Below are 25,595 nucleotides of genomic sequence, written 5' to 3' on the forward strand. Positions count from 1 at the left end.
AATACAAATCTCCCACTTTTAACTGTCTGATACGTTAGATTGGATCATTTTTAACTTTCTTTACCCATTAAGCAGTTGCAGTCTCCTCCCCCTTTTCTCTGATTATTTCCTGGGCAGCATCTCTTTCTCATGTCCCTCAAGGTCATTCAATACCCCATACAATGCCCCATAACCACTTTCAGTCTTTCTATCTGAAACCATGCAGAGATTTAAAAAAATAGATTAAGACTGTAGAATCTGCTCCTACATAAGATTTTGCAGTTACAAGTTCTGATTCCCCCCCAAAAAATGCCCCGAAATGAGCACTGAACATCTGCTGGCAACTCTTTAAAGAAGCAACACCATTTTATGGGATTGAGCAGCTGTTTGAATGTGTCACCAAAACACATTCACATTTTACAAATTTATTTAAATATTTATAGGGTTGCCCATCTCACAGCACTAACTATTGGTAGAGTACATAAATTAACATACTAATTACAACCTGCATCCCATAGTGTCCAAGACTAAAACAATAATCCCAATCACATAAAGCGCATCAACAGTAGCAGAGCTCACCTAACCTTCTGACCCAAAGACAGTCAGGTCTTCAGTCTCAAAAAAAGTTAAAAAGGGCCATCTAGATCACCAGGGAAATGTTACTACAGAGATGGCACAAGCCCAGAATCCTACAAGATGACACTGACAGAAGAAACCTGAAGAATGCCTTCTCTGCTAGATCAGACAGGCTGAGCGGAGACCATGGAAGTGAGCTGAACCTGCAAACAGCCTGGTCCTACATCATGATGGGCTTTATAAGTGATAGTCATCTCTTTCAATTGCACACAAAAGACTGGAGGCAGCTCATCCAGCTTAAAAAAGAGCCGTGTTATATGAGCATAATAAGAAATGCTAAAAGTTGCTGGTGCATTGTCTTCAATGGCAATAAACTCCACAAGGAGTTTATTACAATATTCCAAACATGTCTGAACCTGGAAGCATTTTTTTAATTAATTCAAAGCACTTTACTCTTAAAGCTTGCTCTTAAGAAAACCTACTAAAATATACTCCAGTAATCCTAGCAGAGCCAACAGGGTACTAACTCAAAAACAATAGGTAGTCCTCAATTTGCAACCATTCATTTAGCGACCATTCAAATTACTTATGATTAGTTTTCACACTTACGACTGTTACAGCATCCCCATTTTGACATCAAAATTTGGGCACTTGGCAACTGGTATGCATTTATGACAGCTGCACTGTCCCGGGGTCATGTAATCATCATTTCTAACCTTCCCAGCTGGCTTCTGACAAACCAAATCAATGGGGGAAGCCCGATTCACTTAAGAACTGCAGGGATCTGCTTAACAACTGTGGCAAAAAAAGAGGTTGTTAAATGGGGCAAAGCTCACCTAACAACAGAATTTTTGGGCACAACTGTAGTTGTGTAAAGTTGAGGACTACCTATATCTAGATTTCTTATTCTGATTAAGCTACACTGAAAGACAGGCACATACAATCAATGTCATTTCAGTCTTCCATAAGATTAAGAATAAAAGTGGAGCTCTGATCAGACAAAGGACCTATCTATACTAGGCATTCTGTTTCTCACTGATCAATAAGATCCTTCTAAGAATGCCTAGGAAGCCTTTTTCCCATTATGATTCTCAATAACTAGCCTGAAGATACATGTTGTCTCTGATGTTTTAGACAGCATGTAGTAATTATGATCAATAGCAACAGAGAGCCTTAACCTCCATGAAAACCTGTTTAAATTGGCAGGCATTGCTGCATTTGCAATAGCAAATTCTGTGTAAGTAATGCATTATTTTAAGACTCTTTGGGGATATGTTTGATTCTCTTGACTTTCAACTTTGTTTTATCAGCCCACATGTGTTTAGACATTTTCTTTCATAAAGTCAAAGTTTATTTTAGACTTGGAATTTTTTCAACTTGGCATCTAAAGCTGTGGTTATTATTTTCAGCTGCATCAACAATACAATTCAGTGAAGTGATAGATGCCAAATAGGATTCATCCAGGGTTACCTCCCTTACAACGATTCCATGTACAACTGATATATGGCACAGAAATTTATGGTATCAAGTAATTGTAACTCTTTGTTATGACTTGAGCATGCATTTAATAGATCTTTGCAGGTCATCTGACAGGCCATTTTATTTACAAAGCAGAAATCCTTCTGGATTTGCTTTTGAAATAGAGTACCCACAGCTCTCAAAACTTATGACTATTTAAATGCCTTCTGTGATCATGTATGTATTCGGTCATCAACTCCCCAATAATCTCTGATTTTATTTTCTAATTCATGATCAATGGGAATGCTCTGAACTGGGATAGCCAGTGGTGTATTACATTTCATGAATGTTACTGTTACCTTCCACTATTGTGAGTGATCTAACCTTTTTGAGCTGTCTTTTTTCCCTTGTGGAAATTTCCATTTCCTATGTTTCTTCCTACAGTTCTCCAACAATCTCCATATAGACAAACATCATATTCCATCTATATATAGCCTCTTCACACATTACTATAAATAATATGGGAAGAGGCCATAGGGAAAACAGTTACCACGCAACTGTATTTATCTTCTCCTCTTATACACACAAAATAAAAGTGAGGTTAGGGAATACTGATTCTAAAATAGCAGGAAAAAATACAAATAAGTAAAGCAAAAATCAATAACAATTGTCATACTAAGCTAAATTGGGCTGCATTTTTCTTTACTAGACCTGATGCTCAGGGAACTGCACACTTAGAAAAACACCAGGCTTGGAAACAATAATTTCTTACAATAATTTCATACTCCATTTTAAAGCAGAAGGAGCACTCTAGAAGCTTCATGCATATGTGCCAATAAAAGTGCTGTTCATATCTACAAATAAAGCTAGTATCTTCAATGACACTGTTAATTCAATCTTCTATCTTTGCTCCTTCTCTAGGAAGTCCCAGTTATCAGCTCCATGTCCCCTGGCATGAAGACAGGGATCAACTCAGGCAGGTCCCAGAAGATGTTAAGAAAGGCACTTTTAGCATAAGCAAAGACATAAGAGTGTGAATTGGATAAAATTTGTGCCAGGCTGAAGCATCATCTGCCTGGATGAGAACATCAGTTCCATTTTACAGTTGGAAGATAGGACAACAAAGAACCTCACTGATGTAAATGAACCATCCTTAAAATCCGAAAGCGAGAGAAATATGACTTTATTGCAAATCTAAAATCAAAGGTCAGAGCAAACATATATATATATATAAAGCAGTATTTAAAATAAATGACAATGGTGAGCAACTATGCTGCCTCATGACAGCACGGGGGGTATACAGAATTACAGTGAGCCTGAAAACCTGACTAGAAGCAAAAAGTGTAGCGTTCCCATGACCCCAGGATACTGCAACCGTTGTAACTATGAACGAGTTGTCAAGCATCTGAATTTTGATCACGTGACTACATGGATGCTGCAGCAGTCGTAAGTGTGAAAACGGTCATAAGTTACTTTTTTCAGGGCTATTGTAACTTTCAATGGTCACTAAATGAACTGTTGTAAATCAAGGACTACCTGTATTACCATGTAAGATTTTCATCCCTTAATTTTCTATTTTCTATGCTGTCTTTGTACACGCTAATGCAATGCATCTATGCCTTGGAGGCTACATTAATTTTGTGCAACAAGCATAAGTTATAAATCCAACCATGAAGCCACCAGGATAGGGTTCATTAAAAAAAAATAGGCATGAGAAAAAATTAAGTCTTAAAGGCATCTGTTTCGTCTCTTAAAACTCATCCTTAACCCATTAAATCTAACCTACTTAGTGAAGCTTTGGTCTTCTCTTCACTGGCAGCTATAACAGCACTGAACTGGATTTACTTGAGTTTGGATAGTTTATTATTCAATGATATGGGCTAGTAATAGTTTGTTTAAACCCAGCTTTGCCACTTAGAATGTCTCACCAAGACATTGTTTCAGAATTCTAGTGTTTTACCATACAAGTATTGGGAGGGGCACACCCTGTAATATTGAACAGAAAGTTGATTTAAAGTCAGTGTAGCCATGATGCTCCCTAGTAAGAAAAGGTACCCAAGTATACTGAATCATCTGTAAAAATAATGGTATTTCAAAGTATGGAACTGGGAACGATTAGAGTTCCGCCTTTAACAGAGACAGCACTGGTGCATAAAAATAGTTTCTGAACGCTGCTAATGTTTAAAATATAAGTGATAATATTTGAATTAGCTCTCCTTTTCCAAAAGCAGGCTTGGCTTTCTGTTACAGTTACAATTTATGAGGGTAAATTATATTTTCTCAGTCCCTCCCCCTTTTACCTTCTTCATTTGGGGTACATTCCTGATTGTTCTTCCTAGCTCACAATTAATTTACGGTAATACACTGAACCAACGTGATGGATGAACAATCTTTTGTTAATGACATATTCACCAAAGGGGAAAAAATATCATACTGTACCTAGGTTCAAAGCTGTACTTTGCTTTTAAATTTAAAATGTGAATAAGTTTTACAATTGACATATCATGAAAGCTTTTAATGTATATTATACATTCTATTTCATTTAAATTTGCTTGACTTTTCTCACATTTTAAAAAGATGCTTACCTAAGGCATGAAATAAGAATTTAAAACAGTAACAACGCTAAAGTAATCAAAATAGAGGCCCATTCTTATTTTTAAAATTGACAAGTTTCACTTCTTACTTTCTATTCTTGGTTCAATTTGTACTTTCTTGAATGAAACTATACTCTAATTTCTAGAGTTATATCTATGCAATATACATATATAGTTTTGAAGCAACTGGAAAAAGTGACAGCATAAAGGAAACATACAGAGTTAAATTCTTAAATACCATAGCATTTCATTTTGGATTGTAAATTAGATACTCTTTAGATTTTCAGTTTATTCCATTCAATTTCCTATTGAAATATTTGAAAAGAATATTTTGCAACACTGTCAACCAATTTCTCCATTATTATAGAGCTATTTTTGTCAAGTCTTTTTTATTTTGCATCAATTTTGTACACTGCCTTGGGCTTTTTCAGAAGTGCAATATAACAATAAAATTTAAAGATAAATCAGTTCTTCTATTAGCAATTGTTATAATGTTCAATGAAAGTCAAGCAATGTATCTATAGAAACAGAATGTATCTGGATAAGGCTAGCAGAATGAAGGGGTGTTTGATTTTTATTCTGAAGCAAAGGATTAAATCTACTATCAGATAATTCTTACTCTTGAGGGTCAGCATCCTATTATTAGCTAATGAATTCTGTATGAGGCCTTCTCATAGCATGTGTTACATTGAGGGGGGAAAAATATTGAATTTTTCTGAAGCAGTGCTTCATGTTTCAGCCAGAAATCATGAATGGCTGTTCTGAACAATATGTATCACAAGATCAAATAAGACTGCACAAATGGAAATACGCCAAAGCCTTTTATTTCCCCCCCCTCTCTCTCTCTCTCTCACTCTCTCTCTCTCTCACACACACATATGTATGTGCAATGTGTGTGCATATGTATCTGTTTGTATATATCTAAGTATGATTTAAATCAATCTTTGTTCCAGCAGTTAAAGACAATACACATAGCACTTTTTCCTCCATTTTTTTCTCAGATCTGTGAGATGATCTGGGCTAAGAGCCAATACTTGGTTCAAAGTCTCCAAGCAGACTTTCAGAGTTTAAGTTAGTTTTGAATTAAAAGTATCTTCAATTTTAGTCCAACATCATATTAGATTTATGGGTTTTATTAATGTTCTTCAACAGAAAAAAAATCACATTTGAACAACATTCAAAAAGTAATAATTTTCTGCTTCACATTCTCTCTCTCTCTCTCTCTCTCTCTCTCTCTCTCTCTCTCTCTCTCTCTGTGTGTGTGTGTGTGTGTGTGTGTGTGTGTGTGTGTGTTTAGAAATAAACCTCTCTGAAGCCTGATCATACTGGCTGAATTGATTTCTTTGCTTCTCTTTATTTTCTTCCCGTTTTGGCTGCATTCCATTTCCTCACATGGCACTCAAAGGCTAAATTTTGCTCTTCCACCAATCTACCCTGAGTTTTGAAATTCTTTGCAGCAATAAGAGCTGCAATGTCACAAGACTAAAGCATTATCTTCCATTAACAACCTATCCAAGCCGTACTCATCCCAAACACACTGTGAGACCAAAGCATTCAGATAGATTAGGGATAAGTTGCATGTTGGCTAAAAAGGAGTGCAGTTTTACTTTTCTATTAAAAATAAAAGTAAATTTATGATCATATTTTTCTAATGAAATAGTACAATAGATGCTATGCTTTGAAGGAGAGTATATTAGAATAGCAATAAAGGCTTTTTAAACATTAGGAAAATGAAAAAACATGTTACGTTCAAAGGCTCTCCAAACTTGGCAACTTTAAGACTTGTGGAATTCTACTCCCAGAACGCAGGCTGAGGAATTCTGGGAGTTGAAGTCCACAAATCTTGTGCCAAGTTTGGAGACTCCTATTAAATTCCATTGTTCTGGTATTTAATTCCTAAGATCCAGGCTGGCCCATGTAACAATTCATTTCATCCTCTCCTCCCACTTCTTTCCCATGCCTTCTTTTTCTTTAGTTTCTCTGTGTTTCAACCAACATCTGTCAAATTTCATATGAGTAATCTCTGTAAATTAGGGATGTGCACAAAATAGAAATTTTTACTATTTTTCAAACCCCAAACAAGCATGTGACATGGCAGTAGTTCTGCCAAGATGCTCTAGATCAGGTATATTTGGGCAGAAACCATCTCTACAGGTCTCTAACATGAATAACAGGCTGCAATTCAACCCTAGCAATGTGGAAGACTTTTGGGTTTGGAGGTCCCCTGCAACTGGAGATTTTTCATATTTAACTCTAGACAAGTTAGCATCCCCTCACCCACAGAGTTCATGAGCAATTTGGAAGTCCTCCAGGTCTCACAAATCCTGCTCGAAGAGCAGTTGGCAACTACAGACAGGAAGACTTTTGCACAGATTTGTCTTGTATACCAGTTGCAACCGTTTTTGGACCAGAAGGCCCTGCTCATTGCGTTCCTGCCTTAATCACATCCTGACTGAACTATTGTATGGGGTGGGGGTGGGGGGAGAGGTGACTTTGAAAAACACTTGGAAACTTCCAACCGGTTCACAATGCAACAGTGCATGAAGTTAGGGTGTACTGAGATTTGCCTAGTTTTCACTGCTGTTACATCTGCTGCCTTGGCTCCAATTATGCTGCAAGGTTCAATTCAAGGTGCTGGAGATTATCTTTAAAACTCAGCTTGGCACAGGGCCATGTTACTTGCAAATTGCCTACCTCTGAGGGTCTCTATCTGTCCCACCAAGTCTTAAAGGGTGGGTATGTTCAGGTCCCGTTATTTAAAAATATGCCCTCTTGTGGGACCAAGAAATCCTGTCTTCATCTGAGATCAGAAGGAACCTGACCTTCCTGGCTTCTGGGAGTCTGTGAAGATCTTTTTTTTATTGCCTCAGATGCTAGGCCAGGATGAAAGATGAGCCTAATAAAGTGTGATTTGCATGGCTGAGCCTCAGACCTTTTCTGGGAAAGAAGAAGGACAACAGGGTCAAATGATGGTATCTAGAAGTGGTAACAACCTGACCCATATATCAAAATAGTTTGCTAACATCTTTAAATGTAAGCTACACTACTTTCCATTCTGAAATGGCTTGTTCTTCCTTCGCTCTCCGTCAACTAGGGGCATAAGGCATTGGTGAACAAAGTCATTTAGCAAGCACAACATGTCAGCTGCAGATCATGCCATCTAGGGATAGAGAACAGCAGTAAATGTTTCCCCACTAAGAATTCATAAGCAATACACAATTGTTGTTTCCAAATTACATAGAACTGGCTGGGTCAATCTCTTCAAATCTATAATTTTAGGTGCTCAGCATAGCATACAGAAGCAGCCAGGCAGACGCCAAAGCAGTTCAACCATGTCCAGACTCCAGACCATGCTTTGAAATGATTGCAAATCATTATGTTGGTATGATGTTTTTAATTAACAATATATAGTTAATGCCACAACTCTATTTCCAGATGCCACTGAATTTACCGCAGTAATTGTTCAATACAAGTATTTCTAAAACATGGTATATCTGACTTTTTAACTATGGTTAGTTCAACCTGTAGCTTGGAATGATGTGTATAATGAACCTAAAACCCTCATAAAATAAGAACATAAACATAATCTTATGTGTGCTTTACATGTGACATTTAGATATCCTGTTGTTTAACCAGAGTGGTGTTGTGTTAATGCACAAAATCAGTTTTTGTTTTTGAGGGAAATGGATTTCTTTTATGAGCTATTTTGCTGGGAAGATACAAAATATGACCTTATGAATAAAAGCCAAGGATACTTAGAGACCGTATTTCATTTTTACAGCCATCTATTTCATGTATAAAGCAACATTAGAAAGCAAGCTATGTCTCATGGGAATGAGATTAACTCTTATGAAGGAGCCTCTGAAAAACTGATCATCATGGTTCCAAATTCTATGCATATTAATATCATAGAAGAAATAGCAGCATTTAAAAATACAACATGGATTCTCCAAGATTTACTGATATGTTATCCTGCTTCTGAAGATTAGGAAGTTTCCTGTAAAAGGCCAGATGTTTCCTTATCATTTCACAGAAATATATTTTATTATTTTATTTACAAAATAAATATCATAGCAACTGTAACAACTATGAAATAATAACTATATATGCTCAGGAGGGCAACTTGCAATGTCCTAGCACTCCTTTTGTGGCCCCACATTTCACTAAGACTGGGACATTAAAAAACAAAAAAGCAGCTCAATTTGGGTGGTATGACTTGAGGGCATGTTTCAAATCTGGTGAGATTTAAGAATGAGAATGGTAATAGTTTGCCTCTGACTGACATTCCATATCTTAAAACTTCTTTCCCAAATTTAGCCATATTTTTTCTGGTGATGGTACCATGGCACAACAATGCTACCCGTGCCCTCCAAAAAGTTTGAAAGATTGACCTCTCAAAAGTTGCCAACTCCTTGTATACTCTTTGAATCTCTCAAGGGAACAAATTCACAATAAAGCAAATACATTTAGATTTTTGGCTCTCAAATCATGACAGCCAAGAATTATTGAAGCTGAAGTCCAACATATCAGTTATTGGTCATCACACTCACAATCTCATACAACAGTTCAGGATGAAAGTGCAATACTATGTATGGGGATCTAAAATAAACTGTCTGTGTGCCAATGAATCATTCCAGACTACTGGAAACTGTCTGGATAAGTCCATGAAATTTTCTTATTTTTTTGAAAGTGGTGTGCCATTGTCCTCTTCCAAGGTTGAGAATGACTGGTCCAAAATTACTTAACTGTCTTTGTGTCCAAGACACAAATCAGTCTCTTGGTTTTAGTCCAATGCCTTTAATCACTACATCAAAATGGCTCAAAAGTAACTAGCATCACTAACATCAATAGATTTATGTGTGAGAATTTCTGAGAAAGAAAACCGGGTCAAATCTACTCTGGGAGAAACCAGATGCTGTCTTAGTCATACTCTGCGACTTGCCTTGGAAAGCAGTGGTTCACTGCTAAAATATGAACTCATTTCAAACTGATGTTTCACATTATTATCTGACAAAGAAATCAGAGAGAGTTTATGTCTAGTCCTGCCTTAGCCATGAAAGCCAACTGGGTGACCTCAGGCCAGTCATCCTGTCTCAGCTCAACTCACAGCACAGGGTTGTTGTGGGGAAAATAGGAGGAAGAAGGTGTGTTGGATACGTTCAGCGCCTTAAGTTATTTATAAAAATAATAAAGGCCAGATATAAATAAATAAAACACAGAATAAATATTTATCAAATGTTAGATCCTGCAGATGATCTGATGCAATTCAACCCAAAACACTTTAACTGAAGCTACATAACCTTCAATAAAGAGTGCATTTTCCATGTAACTATTGAACTTTCATCTAAAAAGGAAAGAAGCACTTGGGAACATTTACATGGTGCTCAAGTGCAATCAGCACTTCAAGACATTATTATGATGGTCAGAACGCCACCTAAGACGCCAGTCATCTATTATTCCCTGTGCAATGAAAAATGTTTTATCACAGCCACTCAACTGCTCCTGAATTTCTTTTCTTTTTTCCCCCCTTAAATCTAATTCTAGCTTTCTTCTTGTGCCAGGCAGGCTTCCATATAATTGCCTTTAGCTTCTCAAATGTCTCTCCCTTTCTTCCTACGCACGTTGTTTGAATCCAGGGAGACCATCCAGTTATCAATTTTTCATAGTGACCCCTTTGTAGTCATTAAATTTTCGTTCCAGTAAATCCAATCACCATGTTTGGCATAGTGCAGTTGTCATTAATTCAATCTGGTCTTCTTCTTCTTTCAAATCCATCTGGCTTAGGTAAGAGGTCATGTCTGGTGTTGTAGATATTGTTTGGTTGGTTGAAGTCTTGGTGTACTGTATTTGAAGGCCTTTGGCATCCTCCATCTTAGTATTGCTTTCTTCAGCTTCTGTTGCTTGTTGGATTGTAGATTTTATAGTTGAAATCAATGTTTAGGCATCAAGGCTCTCAGTAGATTGTACTTATTGTACTTTAAAGTCCCCTGTTTTGTTGTTAAATTCCTCATCTTCTGTTCATTTTTGGATTGTCAGTTCATCATTTGAAGTAAGTCACATTTGGTGAGTTTGTGCTGTCAGATTTGTCTTTAAGTCTGGCTTTCATTTGTGCAGTCATTGCCAAAATTGTATCCAGTATGAGTTTATAGTCAAGTGGAGGAATATATTCTTCCATTTCTTTAGTATTTTACAGATAGGCCTTTAGTGGAGGCTATTTTAATAAAAGTCAATAAACGTCCACCTCCACTATTCCTAAAAGTTGTTTTCAGTGCCAGGTATTCCCAATTTTTATCTTTAAAGATAATGTCAAGGACAAATCTGTTAGAGCCAAATCTCAGAATAAAAAAAAAGATTTACTTGCTATACCAGGTTTTGCCACAAGATGTCCTTAATAGCATGTACAATCCTTTTGCAGACTAATATAAGTCTTTTATCCAATTAATTCATTTAAAGTAGTAAATAGGGTAGTAGGTCCCCGTAAAAATAAGCAAAAACTTTTTAGTGGCCCAAAAATATCAGAGGTACAAATAAGGTTGCTTAGTTATTTAGCTTAGTCTTTTGAGGCTTTAAGGTTGTAAATCCCCAAGTAAGCAGTCGCGATCTTTCAAGAAGGGGGGGAAAAGATTTTCAAGAAAGTCCCAAAGGAAAGTAAGAAGGATAAGGTCTCACCCAGATCCTCCAGATTGCTTCGTTGTGCTTGGTAGTAATTTTGGCTTTCGGCAGGGAAAGGCTTAGTGATCGGCCACGTTAATGGCTGATCTCTTCTTCTTCAGGCCAGAGGAGTAACTCCGGATCAAATAGAGGGCTGCCACCCTTCCGCGATCACAGAGAGAGCCTCCTCACAGTGGTGGCCCCTCCAGGGCGACTTTTAACCCTATGCAGGGTCCTCTGAGGGAGAAAGACCGGACGCCGGGGGAAGAGCTTCTCCTGGACAGTCCGCCAGTGCTGCGTGCACAAACCGGAAGCCCACTCCCGGATTTCTAACTAGGCCAGGGGTAGGCAACCTTGGCTCTTTTATGACTCGTGGACTTCAACTCCCAGAATTCCTCAGCCTACCACACTGAGGGGAAAGGGAGAGGTTTCCAAGCTTAGCCATGCTGGCTCAGGAATTCTGGGAGTTGAAGTCCACGAGTCCTAAAGGGGCCAAGGTTGCCTACCCCTGGCCTAGGCCACTTTATGACTTGTGGACTTCAACTCCCAGAATTCCTGAGCCAGCCACGCTGAGGGGAAAGGGAGAGGTTTCCAAGATGAGCCATGCTGGCTTAGGAATTCTGGGAGTTGAAGTCCACAAGTCATAAAAGAGCCAAGGTTGCCTACCCCTGAACTAGGCAAATGTGGTTCTAAAATTCCCCTCATAATGTGCTTCCTAGAATTAACATATAATATTTTTCTTTAATTAATTGTGTAACAGTACCTTGTTTAGGGTTAGGGGAAAAAACAATTTATCTATTAGATCATTGTTTCTCAATTTGGGGAATTTTAAGATGTGTGGATTTCAACTTGCTGGCTGGGAAATTCTGAGCATTGAAATTCACATCTTAAAATTGCCAAGATCGAGAAACATTGTATTAAGAGGAAAGAAGAAGAGGAAAAGGAGGATAAAAAAATATTCACAGCATTTCTTCTTCCTTAAAACACAGCACTGAAGAATGAAAAAATCTATCCACAACAGTAGAAGATAAAGAAAAGGCACAAGCATACTTTTCTAATGTAACTCCAAAATGATGAACTAGCAAAACCCCTTTTCCCAAGAACAAACTTACCATTTACCCCTTTGAGACTCCCATTAATGCCATCATGCTGCCTCTTCTGTGCATTCTTGAATTCCTTTAGGGACAAATAAAGGACTTTTCGTACCACCCTCTCCTCTGACCACGGAATTCCATCACTATCATCCTATTGGAACAAAAGAAGTGAGAAAAGAAATTCACTTGAAGGATCTAAAAATGAACATTCACTTGTTTGAGAAACGGAGGTTTTGACAAACATAAAGAATTTAGGATCATTAAAAGCCTAAAACACTAGAGGTCCTAGTTCTAAGTTTTTAAATGCTTATCATCATCATCATCATCTTGTATTTAATTTTTGAAAAGCATTGAGCTTTCAGCTGTTTTATTGGGTTCAAAAGCTGATTTCTTACTTTCTACATTGTAATCTCCTAATTCTCATTTATTCACTATTTCTTTTACTTCAAGTTTTCTTTACCCCATTTTTTCAATTCTCCTATTCATATCACCCCTCATGCTCCTTATACAGGAAACAAACTCCTCTTTCTTCAGTGATACCATAATCTACTTAAACTCTTGAAACATAAGCACATACATTATGTCTTTTATGAACAAAATCTATTTATAGATCTTATATACATTTAAATCTGATACTATAGTATCAATAACCCTAATCCAGATTGACAGCTGCTCCAGGCCATAGACAAATAGCTATGCATATCTTACAGCGCAAAAAGTGGTGCATATTTTTTACCTGTTTAGATCAAGTATCATGTATGAAGTACCTTTAACTCACACTCTTCCCCCAGCATTTTTTAAATTTCATCATGTCTCTGCTTGTTGACTTATCAGAATGAGTTCTTTGCCCTAGTCTTTTTCAAGGGCTGCACAACTGCCAAATGAGAAGATTAGTTTTTTGGATGACCTTCATTTTAGAAAGAATATCCCAACTGAGTGCCCCAGTTCAGTGAGAAATCAAAACACCAGCATCAGTGATCCATTACAGAAGGCAAAAACTTACGCATTCTGCATGACAAACAGTCAGTCAGTTTATAGTATAACATCTTTTAAATAAATTATTCAAGTTAGTGGCATTTCTGCTATTTAAAGCTCAGAACAAGCTACTGAAGACAAAGAACAAATGTTTATCCTAGTTCTATGACAGATCATTTGATTGTGGGAAAACCAAAACAGGGAGCAAGATAGCAAAACAAGTTAGCAATTTGGCAGAAGATTACACTGCACGCCAGAGAAATACTACTGTGCTACAGTGACAGAATATTAAGCCTAGATTGCTTTGAACATAAAGCATATGCAGATCCCAGCCAAAATTATAGCATTTGCAGAAAACTTTCCAGGAAAAACATGTCCCATCAAAACTTTTTGTTATACTATTCAGAATCATTTTAAAAAAAGGCTGATGCAAATGCTATCTATAAGCCCTAGCCTTCACAAACTAAGAATAACAACTCCAGTTAACAAATACATTATTGCATAATAGGGCTATAAACAATAATCACGACATGGAAAATTATTCAAGCTATTCTGTGGCATGGAAGAAGCCCCAGACCACATCAGAATTAACTGCTTAGTTTCTGAAAAACCAGATTAACATTGGCCAGGTGAAGAGCCGGGGGTTGAGAAGAGGCGTTGTCTTACCTGAACGCCTTTTCTCAGCACGATGATGGAGAATCCACGAGTGGGTTAATTTATCACGTCTATTCTGGGCACAGACTAAGTCGTGACTGGGAGGTATCCTGGCCCAGGAGAGGCGTGGCAAGTTTGACAGACTTAGTCTAATTGGGCAGGAAGACAGAGTTAACCCATTCGTGGATTCTCCATCTATCATGCTGGAGAAGGGATACAACTGTTATCTCACGTTGCTAAATGTTAAGCTAAGGTTTTGAGAATGTAATAGCTATCACAATCACAACTTTTGAAAAATGTAAAATAGATAAAGAATGCTCCCTATAGAGCAGTTTCAGCAGCAACTGTAAACTGTGCAAATACGGAATGGCCCTAATTATTCTCAATTCTATGAGAAATGCTGAGTAGTGCCCATTTGTAATACTCTATTATAAATGTGGAGTCCTCAGTGCTCTCCAAACTTTGTTGTTTGCTTGCAGACAGTTAGTTCATCATTTTTATTATGATGAAGGTGCTGTCTACATACTGGATCCACACATTTGGCTTTACAGTATATGTGGGAGTGCTGTAGTTTCTAGATGCTGCATTACAGACTCTGCTATGAATCCTGAGAGTGGTGATACCATGGGAGTTCCTCTGATTTGTTTATTATTTTATAATGCTGCCTACCTCACGAAGTGACTCTAGGCAGTGAACAAATTTTTTTTTAAAATAAAAGCAAATAAAATAATATAAATAGTTAACATACATAGCAGCTGAGAATAAAGCACCAATTATAATGACTAAATTAACCACAAAATAGATCCCTGTACAGAGTCAGAGCCCGAGGCCTGGAGTTATGAAAAGCCAGTAGGGTAGTGGGAGCCATCCTGTTGTCTGGAGGGAGAATGTCCAAAAGATGGGTGCTACAACAGAAAGAACACATGGTAGGCCTTCTCAACTATGTTCTTTAACCAAAGGGACCCACAGTATTCCCATCCTGCCTGATAGGATGGGTAGAAACAACTGGGGAGATAATATTCCCTTGAGGAAACCACAGAGTGGGAGGTACTTAGTATAAGAACTATTATAGAACTAACACTTTTAACATTTAAAATCGTAATTCTTAATCAATTAAACATGCAATTTCTTTTTAATACTGGGGAGAGGTGAGAAAGAACACATCTATCCAAGATGTGATGAATGTAGAATTCTTCTAGAAATAAAGATTCCAGAGTGGAATTAACCAGCCTAAAAACTAATTCAGATGTGAAAAAAAGACACAACTACTGGCATTGTTTGTCAGATTTTTTTTAAAAAAAAACTTTTGAATAATTTAACAATTATTATTGGAAGAACACTGATCGGAAGATTCAGTAATCTATGAAAGACACAATTTTAAAAATAATCTATAAAATATCAACATATATAAGTTCATCTATTATATCCATATTACGGAAACAAAAATATATGCTGTTCTTCTCTTTGATCCTAATAATAAATCACACTATGTCACACAATGCCACAATGTTTAGTGACCAACCACAAACTTTCAATATCCTTACATGCACAGTTCTAGTAATATATAAAAGAGGTTGAGATTAATTCATTCCTGTGTATTCATAAACTATTCTAACAAGGAGACTTGAAAAGTTGAATTTACAACTTTGGTATTTCATAGCAATTTCGCCACCCCCCCTGGTATTAATCAAGCAGAACTACGTTCAAATTTCTACCTCACGAATTATGGTGTTAACACTTCGTAAAATGGAGGAGGAGGAGGAAGTGGAGGAGGACTTCTCCCACTACCACCACCACTCTGGTATAACGAAGCTTTAGAGAAAAAGTCATGCTATAAGTTTAATCATATGCAGAATAACATATGTGTTTAATTTAATATAAGACGTTTATAAGGTAGGGGAATAGCTTTGAACACATTTGTTATTATTTGGAGTGTCTAGCAAATTTCCAGATCTAATCCTGGATATTTCCCAGTAAAGCAGCTCCTGAACTGTTTCTCAATCTCAAGTTCTTGAGTATCAAAGCCACCATCAAATAAAATTGAAGAGAAAATCGATATGCCTATCACTTCTTTGAAAAATATTGTTCAAGAAACATACCTAACGAACAGGCATTTGAAAGGTCTTCCTGTGTATCAGTCTGGGAACACTATAGGAAATTATGTTTCCAGCCTTCCAGGTAATAAACAATGAATTCAACATACAAGAAAATTCAATATAAAACTTATTTTTTAGATTTAAAGCAAAAGCAGGCCATGCACTTCTCATTTCACCATCAAGGCAGCATTAATGATTTGAAGCTTTTGTTATTTTCAATAAAAAAATAATTCGAAAATATAAGGATAAATTTTCTTTAGAAAATACATCTTTTGTACATTATGAGACAACAATGGTTGTTAGAAGGATTTTAAATGTGAACAATCACTCCCGAAAGGGCTAAAGCCAGAAATAAAATCAAATTAGCTCTCAGATACAATAAAGAACAGACTGGCTTCCACCTCAGCATTGCCCTCAAACTTGCATTTCATGAAACATTTCTGGTTGAAAAACCAGACTCAAAACATATTTTATTTGTCAGTTTATCATTAATCTGCTCTTTTCACAAGAGATCTGGCTGTCTAAGAATAATGTTGTAAGTCAGCTCTTAGCGAGAAGGACAGCAAACAAATTTAAGAAATAAAATAAAAATATTTTTCTGCCTGATTTTGCAGTATTTTCTTTAGGTTGGTGAAGAATACTAAATCTGATTCTGCTTTTATCATGCAGGCATTATGTAAACTTCAATAGATTGATAAAATGTATCTGTTGTTGATAAATGTTTATATAACCCTTCATCAACACCCACAGATTAGATCCGGGCTTTTCAACCTTTTCACCCATTGTGCCACTTTTAGGATATGGCAACATCTGAGTACCACCAGTCACCTAGCAAGGTGTCAAAAACTTGGCCAAAAAAAAAAGGGGGGGAGTGATGAAGTACAGGAAGTCCTCGACTTACAACAGTTTGCTTATTGACTGTTTGAAAGTTACAATGGCACTGAAAAAAGTGCCCCCCAAGCCACAGCCGAGCAAGACACCTACCTGCCTGCCCAGCGGCTCTCTTCCTCCTATCCAAGGTTTTCATTGTTGTGAGCATTTCTGTTGAGGATTGGCAGAGGGGGTGGGGAGGGGGTGTTTGGTTTTTATTCCCCGCATCTGCTGGGTGGTTGTAGCAGGTTTTGGTCACTTCGCATGACCCTGGGACACTGTGACCGTCATAAATATGAATCAGTTGCCAAGCATCTTAATGTAAATCACAAGACCCTGGAGATGCTGCAACATTCCAGCTGATCAGCGCTTCCACCGAGCTCCAGCTGGAGCCTGGCGCTGATCCTGGCGCTTCCGCTGAGCCCTGACAGCCCTGCAGCTCCAGCCGTCTCTCGCTCAGGCTTGTGCGGTGCTGCCACCGGTTCAGCTCATTCCCCTCCCCTGCTACCACTTTTCTAGGATGGTTGCGTGCCACCTGCCAGGTGCCAATGTACCACAGGTGGTACCCGTACCACTGGTTGAAAAGCCCTGGATTAGATCAGTGTGGACATAACCTTTACATCTATATAAAGGCTGGTAGTGTTCTTACCTACAAGTGCACTTGGTAGTTGCTGGAGACTTTTAATGCTAAAACTGGAGGAGGGGACATGATAACTATGGTATATTATGTTTCACCGTTTCCTTCCTATGCTAATGAAGCAACACCACTTTTTATCTGACAATTTAAGGACAAAGCAGGAAATGATGCTGATTTATTTGGCCCAAACAATTGATGTATTAAATTTATATCTCCTTAATGGTGGTTACGCAGCTGAGAATACCTATTGGGCCAGATCTAGGTTCTCCACAATTGTTATGTGACATCTGTGTTGATGGTTAAATTCAAAACTCTAAGATCTGTTGAAGTTTCATTCAACTGACACCCTCTAGTGATATTGGGATTGTGTCTTCCAAAATATCCAGTCATGAAAGATTTCTTGTGACAGCACGCTGAGGAAAAGAAAACAAATTCCTTCTGGAAACAGATACCGTTTGCATCTTTTAGAATTTCTTTTAGCTTTGATGAAGCTACCTTGAGATCCATCAATCAAATCAATTACTTCAGTCAAAGACATCTGGAAAGAAACTCAAATTAAATCCATAAGACAGAGCCGGTCTTTATCTTCAGCATCCCAATAACATCAGTCCCCATAGTAACTCTGGGGAGGGTTGTGATTCCCCCCCCCCCGCCCCGGAGTAGATGGTTTGTGATGTAGGAATCCTTCTGGAACAAGTGGTAGAAATGGAGACATTAGGCTTCAGAGGAGAGCCTTGATAAATCTATCTGGCTGGGGATAACCCCTGAGAACCTCTACACTTTAATCAACTCTCAGCTGGACTTCCTTAATGTGCTCTACATAGAGCTGTCTTTGAAGATGACTCAGAAGCTTCAGCAGTACAGATTGCTACTACGGTAATACTTTTGTCAAGGTGCTGTACTAGTTATCAATAAACTTCCAGGCCCAATACATCGTGCTAGTTGTTACATTTAAAGCCCTACATGGGGCAGCCGTAGGATGCATTACACAATGTCTTGTGACAACTGAACCCACTCATCTGGTATTCTAAAAGATCCTGTTGAGAGTTTAATCTCCAAGATCTTTTAGAATACCAGATGAGTGGGTTCAGTTGTCACAAGACATTGTGCAATGCATCCTACGGCTGCCCCATGTAGGGCTTTAAATGTAACAGTCTTTCTGGTATTTCCCATTTTTTTCCCCAGAGATATACATTGCTTCAATTCTCCCTGCATTTTGAAAATGTATTAAAGTGGTCCTATTCCCACTATGTTTTTGATTACAATATTATATAGAAAATGAATTAGTCTCACCTGCTTATATTATGTAATTAAAAATTATCACTTTCCAATTCTAACTAAATTTCGATTTAAAAATGTATAAATATTAAATGATAATTTATTTATATGCAACCAACACATAAAATAACATATTATTTGATAACTATGGAAATACCTGGCTAGAAGAAATTTAACATTATGCCACTATTTTAGCAATGCGCAGAAATAGTGAAAAATATTTGGGATGTATGGCTAAACTAGTGAGACAATATTCATCCAATTAACCAATGTACCCTTTTAAAAAAAACAACCCTGCAGATTCTGGAGGCCTTAATCCAAAGGCTGCTTGCTATTTGCACTGCAGGACCCTCTTCCACTGATAGAATTCGGGCCATCTCTTCCAAAAACAAGCAGCACAGATCTGCTCACATTGCACTCTAGATTAGGATACATTTTGCCACTGATATCGGATACCAAGAAATCTAAGTCAATTTTGTTTACACACAGTAGTACAGGTAAGCAATATCTGGCACTGAACCAGTGTTACTTTTGCTTTTGCTCTGATGTTTTTGCTGGCCACTGTTTCTTTGATTCCACAAATCCAGAATGCAGTGAAAATACAATGCTGGATATATGGTGTTTTTTTAAATTTCTCAGAACTAAACTCAATCATTTAGTTAGCAGCCCATCTTGAATTCAGTGAATTGATTAGTGTACCCCCCCCAAAAAAAACCCAAGCAAACCTTCCACACATTCATCCACTACCTTAGCAATAATCTCTTTTTTATTTGAGTTCAGAGTGTGCTTCAGATTCACTCGATGCTAGGTGTACAAAGTCACAATTGAGGCTTCATCCCTACTACAACCCTGTTTGGTAAGATGAGTGGCTATATAAATTACATAAATAAATATGCCAGTAGTGATCATGAACAATTGCTATCCGGTTATCCTAGATGAACCGGGATTAAGATATAAACGACTGTTCTACAATTTTCAACTGCAGCTATAAAGCATGAAGGATGTTCATAAAAGTGGTTATTAGAAAGAAGAGCATTTACTCTTCTAGAGTTTCAGTATATATTTATTTGCAGCATTCCTCTTGCCAAGTTGCGCTGCATTCTGGATAGTGAAAAAACATTTACTCTCTCTCGAGTTCAGTTAGATTTACACAGCCATATTTAAAAAGAATAGTGTGGAAGATGTACGATACTCTTCAAGAGTCCACCCACTTGGAAGCATGCCATCAATTGTCTGTTCCCCTTTTGAAAACAGAAGGGATGTACGGTAAGCCAATGCATGGGAATTCACTGAACTTCATGTTTACAGTGGGTCTGTTAAGTTTTTAGTGGCAATGTGATAAGCCTGCTATATGGGGATAAGGAACTAAGATGTAAACAATTTAACTCCACAGAGGCCGATGAATTACTCTAATATTCTCTTTTTCAGTACTTCAGAAGAACTGACGGAATATTCTTTTCATTCTAACAGGCATTCAATCTAGAAAGAAGTAGTGAGCATAGAACAGTTTGCATTAACTAGCTCACTGCCTATTATTAATCTCTCAGAAGAAAAGTCTAAGAGATTATGGAAAAACTAGATCCTTTCAATGTACATTTATTTATAAATTGTGGGAATCCTGAGTTATTGCAAAGCTTGATTTAATCGACTAGTTGGGGAAAAGTTTCCAACTGACCTTTCAATCATGGAAAAATCATATGTGTGTATTATCTACTGTTTCAGGATTCTTCAGATTGAATAAATCTGTGTTCCATTCTTAGCTAGGCTTCTTCGCCCTTCAGTCTATCAGCGCATTATCTCCCCACCCCCCACCTTTTCATTAGGGGTTTTCGGATTGTGTAATTCCTCCACCAGAGTTTCAAAGCCTGGCCCTTGGAATATAGCCAAAAAGACCTTATGTGCTGTGGTCTAGCTGGATTATTGAGCAATTCAGATTTGGCAGTACTTTGACCAAAAGAATAGTGTTTTAATGCTACTAAATGGTATTTCTCTTTCATAGAAGGGTAAACGGAGCCACAAATGTGGATACATGTGTAGTACAATCTTAAAACTATCAAGCTTTTTATTGCCTACTCTGTATTTTCAAAGGGTCATTTAGATGAGGTGTTAAATACTTTGTATTTTGTTTTATATTTTTCTTAATGCACCAGCGCCTTTAAGTTGGATTGGGAGAGCATCTTTTTAAACTACTAAAAGAGCATCAACCTGCAAGACAGTTAAACATTCCACACATCTAGGTTAGCTTGAATAGATGGCTTGCCATGAACTGAATTACTTCCTAGTTTTCTGAAGAATCTCTTTCATCAGTATACAGGGATGGGTTGCTTAGCTAACTGCATTTTGGCCTAATTTTATGTCAGTTTTTCTCTTCTTATGGAGTATTTTTTTTAAACACAAATACACTGAATGTTGATCTGGGTTTAGAGCCGAAGCTAACTGCTCTTAATGTTATAATAAAATTATTTTGATCTAACAGACATCTGGTCAACAGTGTATCACATGACCACTTATTATGTAGCAAACATTTGTAGAATCTAGCGGCGTATCAGGGAGAGTGTCTGACTAAATTCTGTGAATCTTGACCGTGGTTTTCAGCTACAGCAGATTAGTTATGCGTGGAGACACAATTTTGGATAATTTATATCACTCAGTTTTATATCTCAGACCAAATAAAATGGCAATGAAACGCGTAACTCTCAGGGCTATTATGATGTTAAACAAGATCAAGATAGCGATGTTTCAATATTTGAGGAGGGGCTGCCACAAAGAAGAGGGAGTCAAACTATTTTCAAAGCACCAAAAGGCAAGACAAGAAACAATGGATGGAAACTAATCAGAGAGAGACGAAACCTAGAACTAAGGAGAAATTTCCTAACAGTGAGAACAATTAATTAGTGGAACAACTTGCCTCCAGAAGTTGTGGACGCTCCAACACCGGAGGCTTTTAAGAAGACAGCTACTTGTCTGGAATGGTACAGGGTTTCCTGCTTGAGCAGGGAGTTGGGACTAGAAGACCTTAAAGGTTTCTCCCGACTCTGTTATTCTAATAGGACTTTATAATAGGACTATTTAAAAAAAAAAGAATTGTTTTTGTGTTCTCATAGAACACTTTTACAAAAAAAATTGAAACCTCCTGTTTATCAAGTGTGATGCTGATAGAGAGACAGACAATGATTTGCAAATCAAAACCTTCATTTCGCAGGTATTGATGCAACAGACTTCAGTTACTCCAGATGAAATTCCTATTGTATGTATGGCATTTTAAATTACACGCATAGTGATGTCATAAAATGACACATGCAATTTGCATAAGGATGTCATTTGTCTAAAATGGTATAGGGCACGGGTCGGTAACCTGTCTCCTGCGGCTCCCAGTCGCCCGGTGTGCACGCACCTCTTCAAACGGGCAGTGGTGCGCGCGCACCTCTCCAAATGGAGAGTGGCACCGCCCATTCCGAGGTACGCGCGCACCTTTCCGAAGGGCGGAGGTGTGCGCGCACCTCTCCCAAGCCGCCGCCGTCCCGTTTGCACAGCTGCCGCGTTCGTCCATGCTTAACGAACGCGGCAGGTCTCCGAAAGGGACGGCGGCGGCTTGGGAGAGGTGCGCGCGCACCTCTCCTACGCCGCCGCCATCCCATTTGCACAGCTGCCGCATTCGTCCATGTTTGACGAACGCGGCAGGTCTCCGAAAGGGATGGTGTGCACCTCTCCAAAGGGGAGACCCGTTGCCGCGCAGGTGACTCCCATTTTGCACATGCGCAAAATGTTTTTTGCGCATGCGCGTGAGTGGATGCACGTGCGCGCACTTTTTGCGGCTCCCACTTTTTTGTTTGTGTGATGGAACCAGTTCTGAGTGGCTCTTTTCCTTTTTCCGGTTGCCAACCCCTGGTATAGGGTTTCCTGCCTGAGCAGGAGGTTGGACTAGAATACTTCCAATGTCCCTTCTAATTCTGTTATTCTGTTACCACAAATACAATGGGAGGGAGGTATGGCAGAGTATAAACATAATATTAAATATAATAAATGCACAGTCAGTAAACAGGACTGCAAGAACCATCAATGTCAAATATCAGGTCAAATATCAAGTTTTTTGTAATTGTTAACTGACTCAGGTGGTAGTTAGGCATATCTATTATATTATACAATTATACAAAAGAAAGGGAAGCCTTCCAAATAATTATATTTGAAACTGGGGAGAAGGGGAAATACACACACACACACACACACACACACACAGAGACAAATATCTTCTACTACTGTTGTACCAAGAGGGAATTATCTTACATTTAGATCATACTTTTTGGCTAGAAAAGCTATTAATGTTCCTGCTCTATAAATCTATCTACAAATTTAACCATTATATGCTTCATTCCTAAACCTTTCCCATGTTCCCAATTATACTGTTATCTAATCTTTTTTCTACTTGTTTCAACTTTACAAGACCTTTGTAACAAAGGGGGGGGGAGGCCATGTGATATCTCAAGGGAATTTGGTTCCAAGATGCAGAATAATGTGGTTGTAGTTAAAGTTTCAACATTCCACTATGGAATCTATGGCGGGTTTAAAGTGATATTTTAGAAGACTACTCATATAAGCAACAGCTATCTAAGAGATAGATCGTTTTCCAAGGACACTGTTTAGGGATAGACAAACCTTTCTTCTACTGAGATCTCCTCTTCATAAAGTAAGTTCAATGTTTTTGAAATGCTATGGCTTTTAGCAATCACGTTTGAATACGTCAAATAGCTAGAAATAGGGATTAGGCAGCCTGTACGCTATGTAATTTTTCAAATTTAATCCACAAAAACATTGTTCATGTTTTACCTCAATTAGTCCTTAGTGCAGCAGCTTTTCATATGCTTATCATTCTCCATATGTACTGGATTTATTTATTTTTTTAAAGTCCGACACATTTAAAGAGTTTTGGATTGAAGAATTCTGTCCGCTGCTCTTTTTTCTATATGATAATTCACAAAAATAACACAAACATGCTTCTTCAAGTCTCTCTCTCCCCGTCCTTTGATTTCCTTTGCCAAAATTATTTAAAGAATTTAAGGAGATCCCAAAGAATAGAGGCAACCTATTTCGTTGACATGGGGGTGGGAGGGGGGGGAATGGTCTGCAAAAATAGCAAGAGAATTATGGAGATGAATTATTGCAGAGTCGAATTTATTTCCCTTTGCTCTCATTCTTCTCCTGTATCGGCTCTGTATCATCTGCCCTTTCTTCCCATCATCGTTCTGGCTTTTGTGCTTCCTGACAGGGTCATTCCTTAAGCTACCACTTCAAAGAGGCTACTTAAGACAACACTGCTTTTCTAGCCTCAATGATTCCAGTTTACACTTCCTTCTTCTATTTGCATTAGTTATTTTTCTCCTCTCCTTTGTCCTTTCTATCTTACAAGGCTCAGCTCCTAGAGGGCTTACCAGTTTATTACACTTCAGAGATGTGTACTAACATAAATTCACTGTGTCCGCAGTGCATATTCACTGTCTGTAGTACATAAAGGTAAAGGTTCCCCCGCACATGCGTGCTAGTCATTTCCAACTCTAGGGGCTGGTGCTCATCTCCATTTTAAAGCCGAAGAGCCAGTGTTTGTCCGAGGACGTCTCCGTGGTCATGTGGCCGGCATGACTAGACGCCAAAGGCGCACGGAACGCTGTTACCTTCCCACCGTAGCGGTCCCTATTTTTCTACTTGCATTTTTACGTGCTTTCGAACTGCTAGGTTGGCAGAAGCTGGGACGAGTAACAGGCGCTCACTCTGCTACACGGCACTCGGGATTCGACCCGCCAAACTGCCGACCTTCTGATCGACAAGCTCAGCATCCTAACCCACTGAGCCACCGCGTCCCTATTAACAGTATTAACAGCATTAACAGTAGCCATCAGTGTATTTGTGCCTCATGTACTGCAAACAACCCTGGGGGCTTTCGTACACTGCCCATTCTTCTCTTAACCTGGACTTGAGCCTCCTTTCTCAAAGTTTAATGTAGTCATTCATAACTACATAAAATGCAGTACTACACAGATCAGCCCACTGAGAGGGTAGGAAAGCTGTTTACTCAAAAAATTGAAACTATATCCATAAATATTCTTCATTTTTGAAAAGTTAGAAGGCTGCATAATAATATGCAATAGTTCATACATGTTACATTTAACACGCAACAGCTTCTTTTTAAAACCAGGTTGTGCGAAACAATTAAGTTTCAAATTGTTTTGAGCGTGAAACTTCCCAAAACTTTTCAAGTCTCATCCTGACTGCGAAACAGCTGTTTCTTAAGCAAAGCCTGAAACTTCTATAGGTCTAAACATGCTCCAACTGCTGATTTCTTATTCAAAATAGCACTTTCAGACTGGAAGAGGGACATTTTGTGAGGTTTTGCACTTGAAAACGGTTTAAACAAACATTAGGTCAGACTCAGGATTCAGTTTTGGGGCCCATGTGCACTTTCTTCATTTTTTTTTTAAAAGTCTTATGGGTATATAATCTCCACTACAAAGAAGAAAAAGAGAGTGAAATAAACCTAAGAAATGATGAAAACAGACAAGAGGGACAGAATGCATTACCTATTGGGTCTGTGCATATAAATGAAGAATAGTGGAAAGAGAAATGTGAGACGCATGCTCCTTTTTAACAAACATTCAGTGAAGCAAATCAGCAGTACTTTAAAAAAAAACACAATAATTCATTTGGCAAAATGTAAATGATACTTACTTACTGCATTTATATT

The 25,595-nt window shown here is 38.1% G+C and overlaps 1 protein-coding gene across 3 annotated transcripts in view; it reads right to left on the bottom strand.

The window, feature by feature from the left end:
- Window positions 1–25,595, bottom strand: part of JARID2 (jumonji and AT-rich interaction domain containing 2) — a 244,922-nt gene that overhangs the window by 110,576 nt on the left and 108,751 nt on the right. For all 3 annotated transcript variants that reach the window (XM_083360663.1, XM_083360661.1, XM_083360662.1), the window contains exon 2: window positions 12,371–12,503. In XM_083360663.1, coding sequence (XP_083216789.1) covers window positions 12,371–12,503 — 133 coding nt within the window. The remainder of the gene's footprint in view (window positions 1–12,370; window positions 12,504–25,595) is intronic.

Source organism: Vipera ursinii (genome assembly GCF_947247035.1).
Source record: "Vipera ursinii genome assembly, chromosome: 3".
NCBI lineage: Eukaryota > Metazoa > Chordata > Lepidosauria > Squamata > Viperidae > Vipera > Vipera ursinii.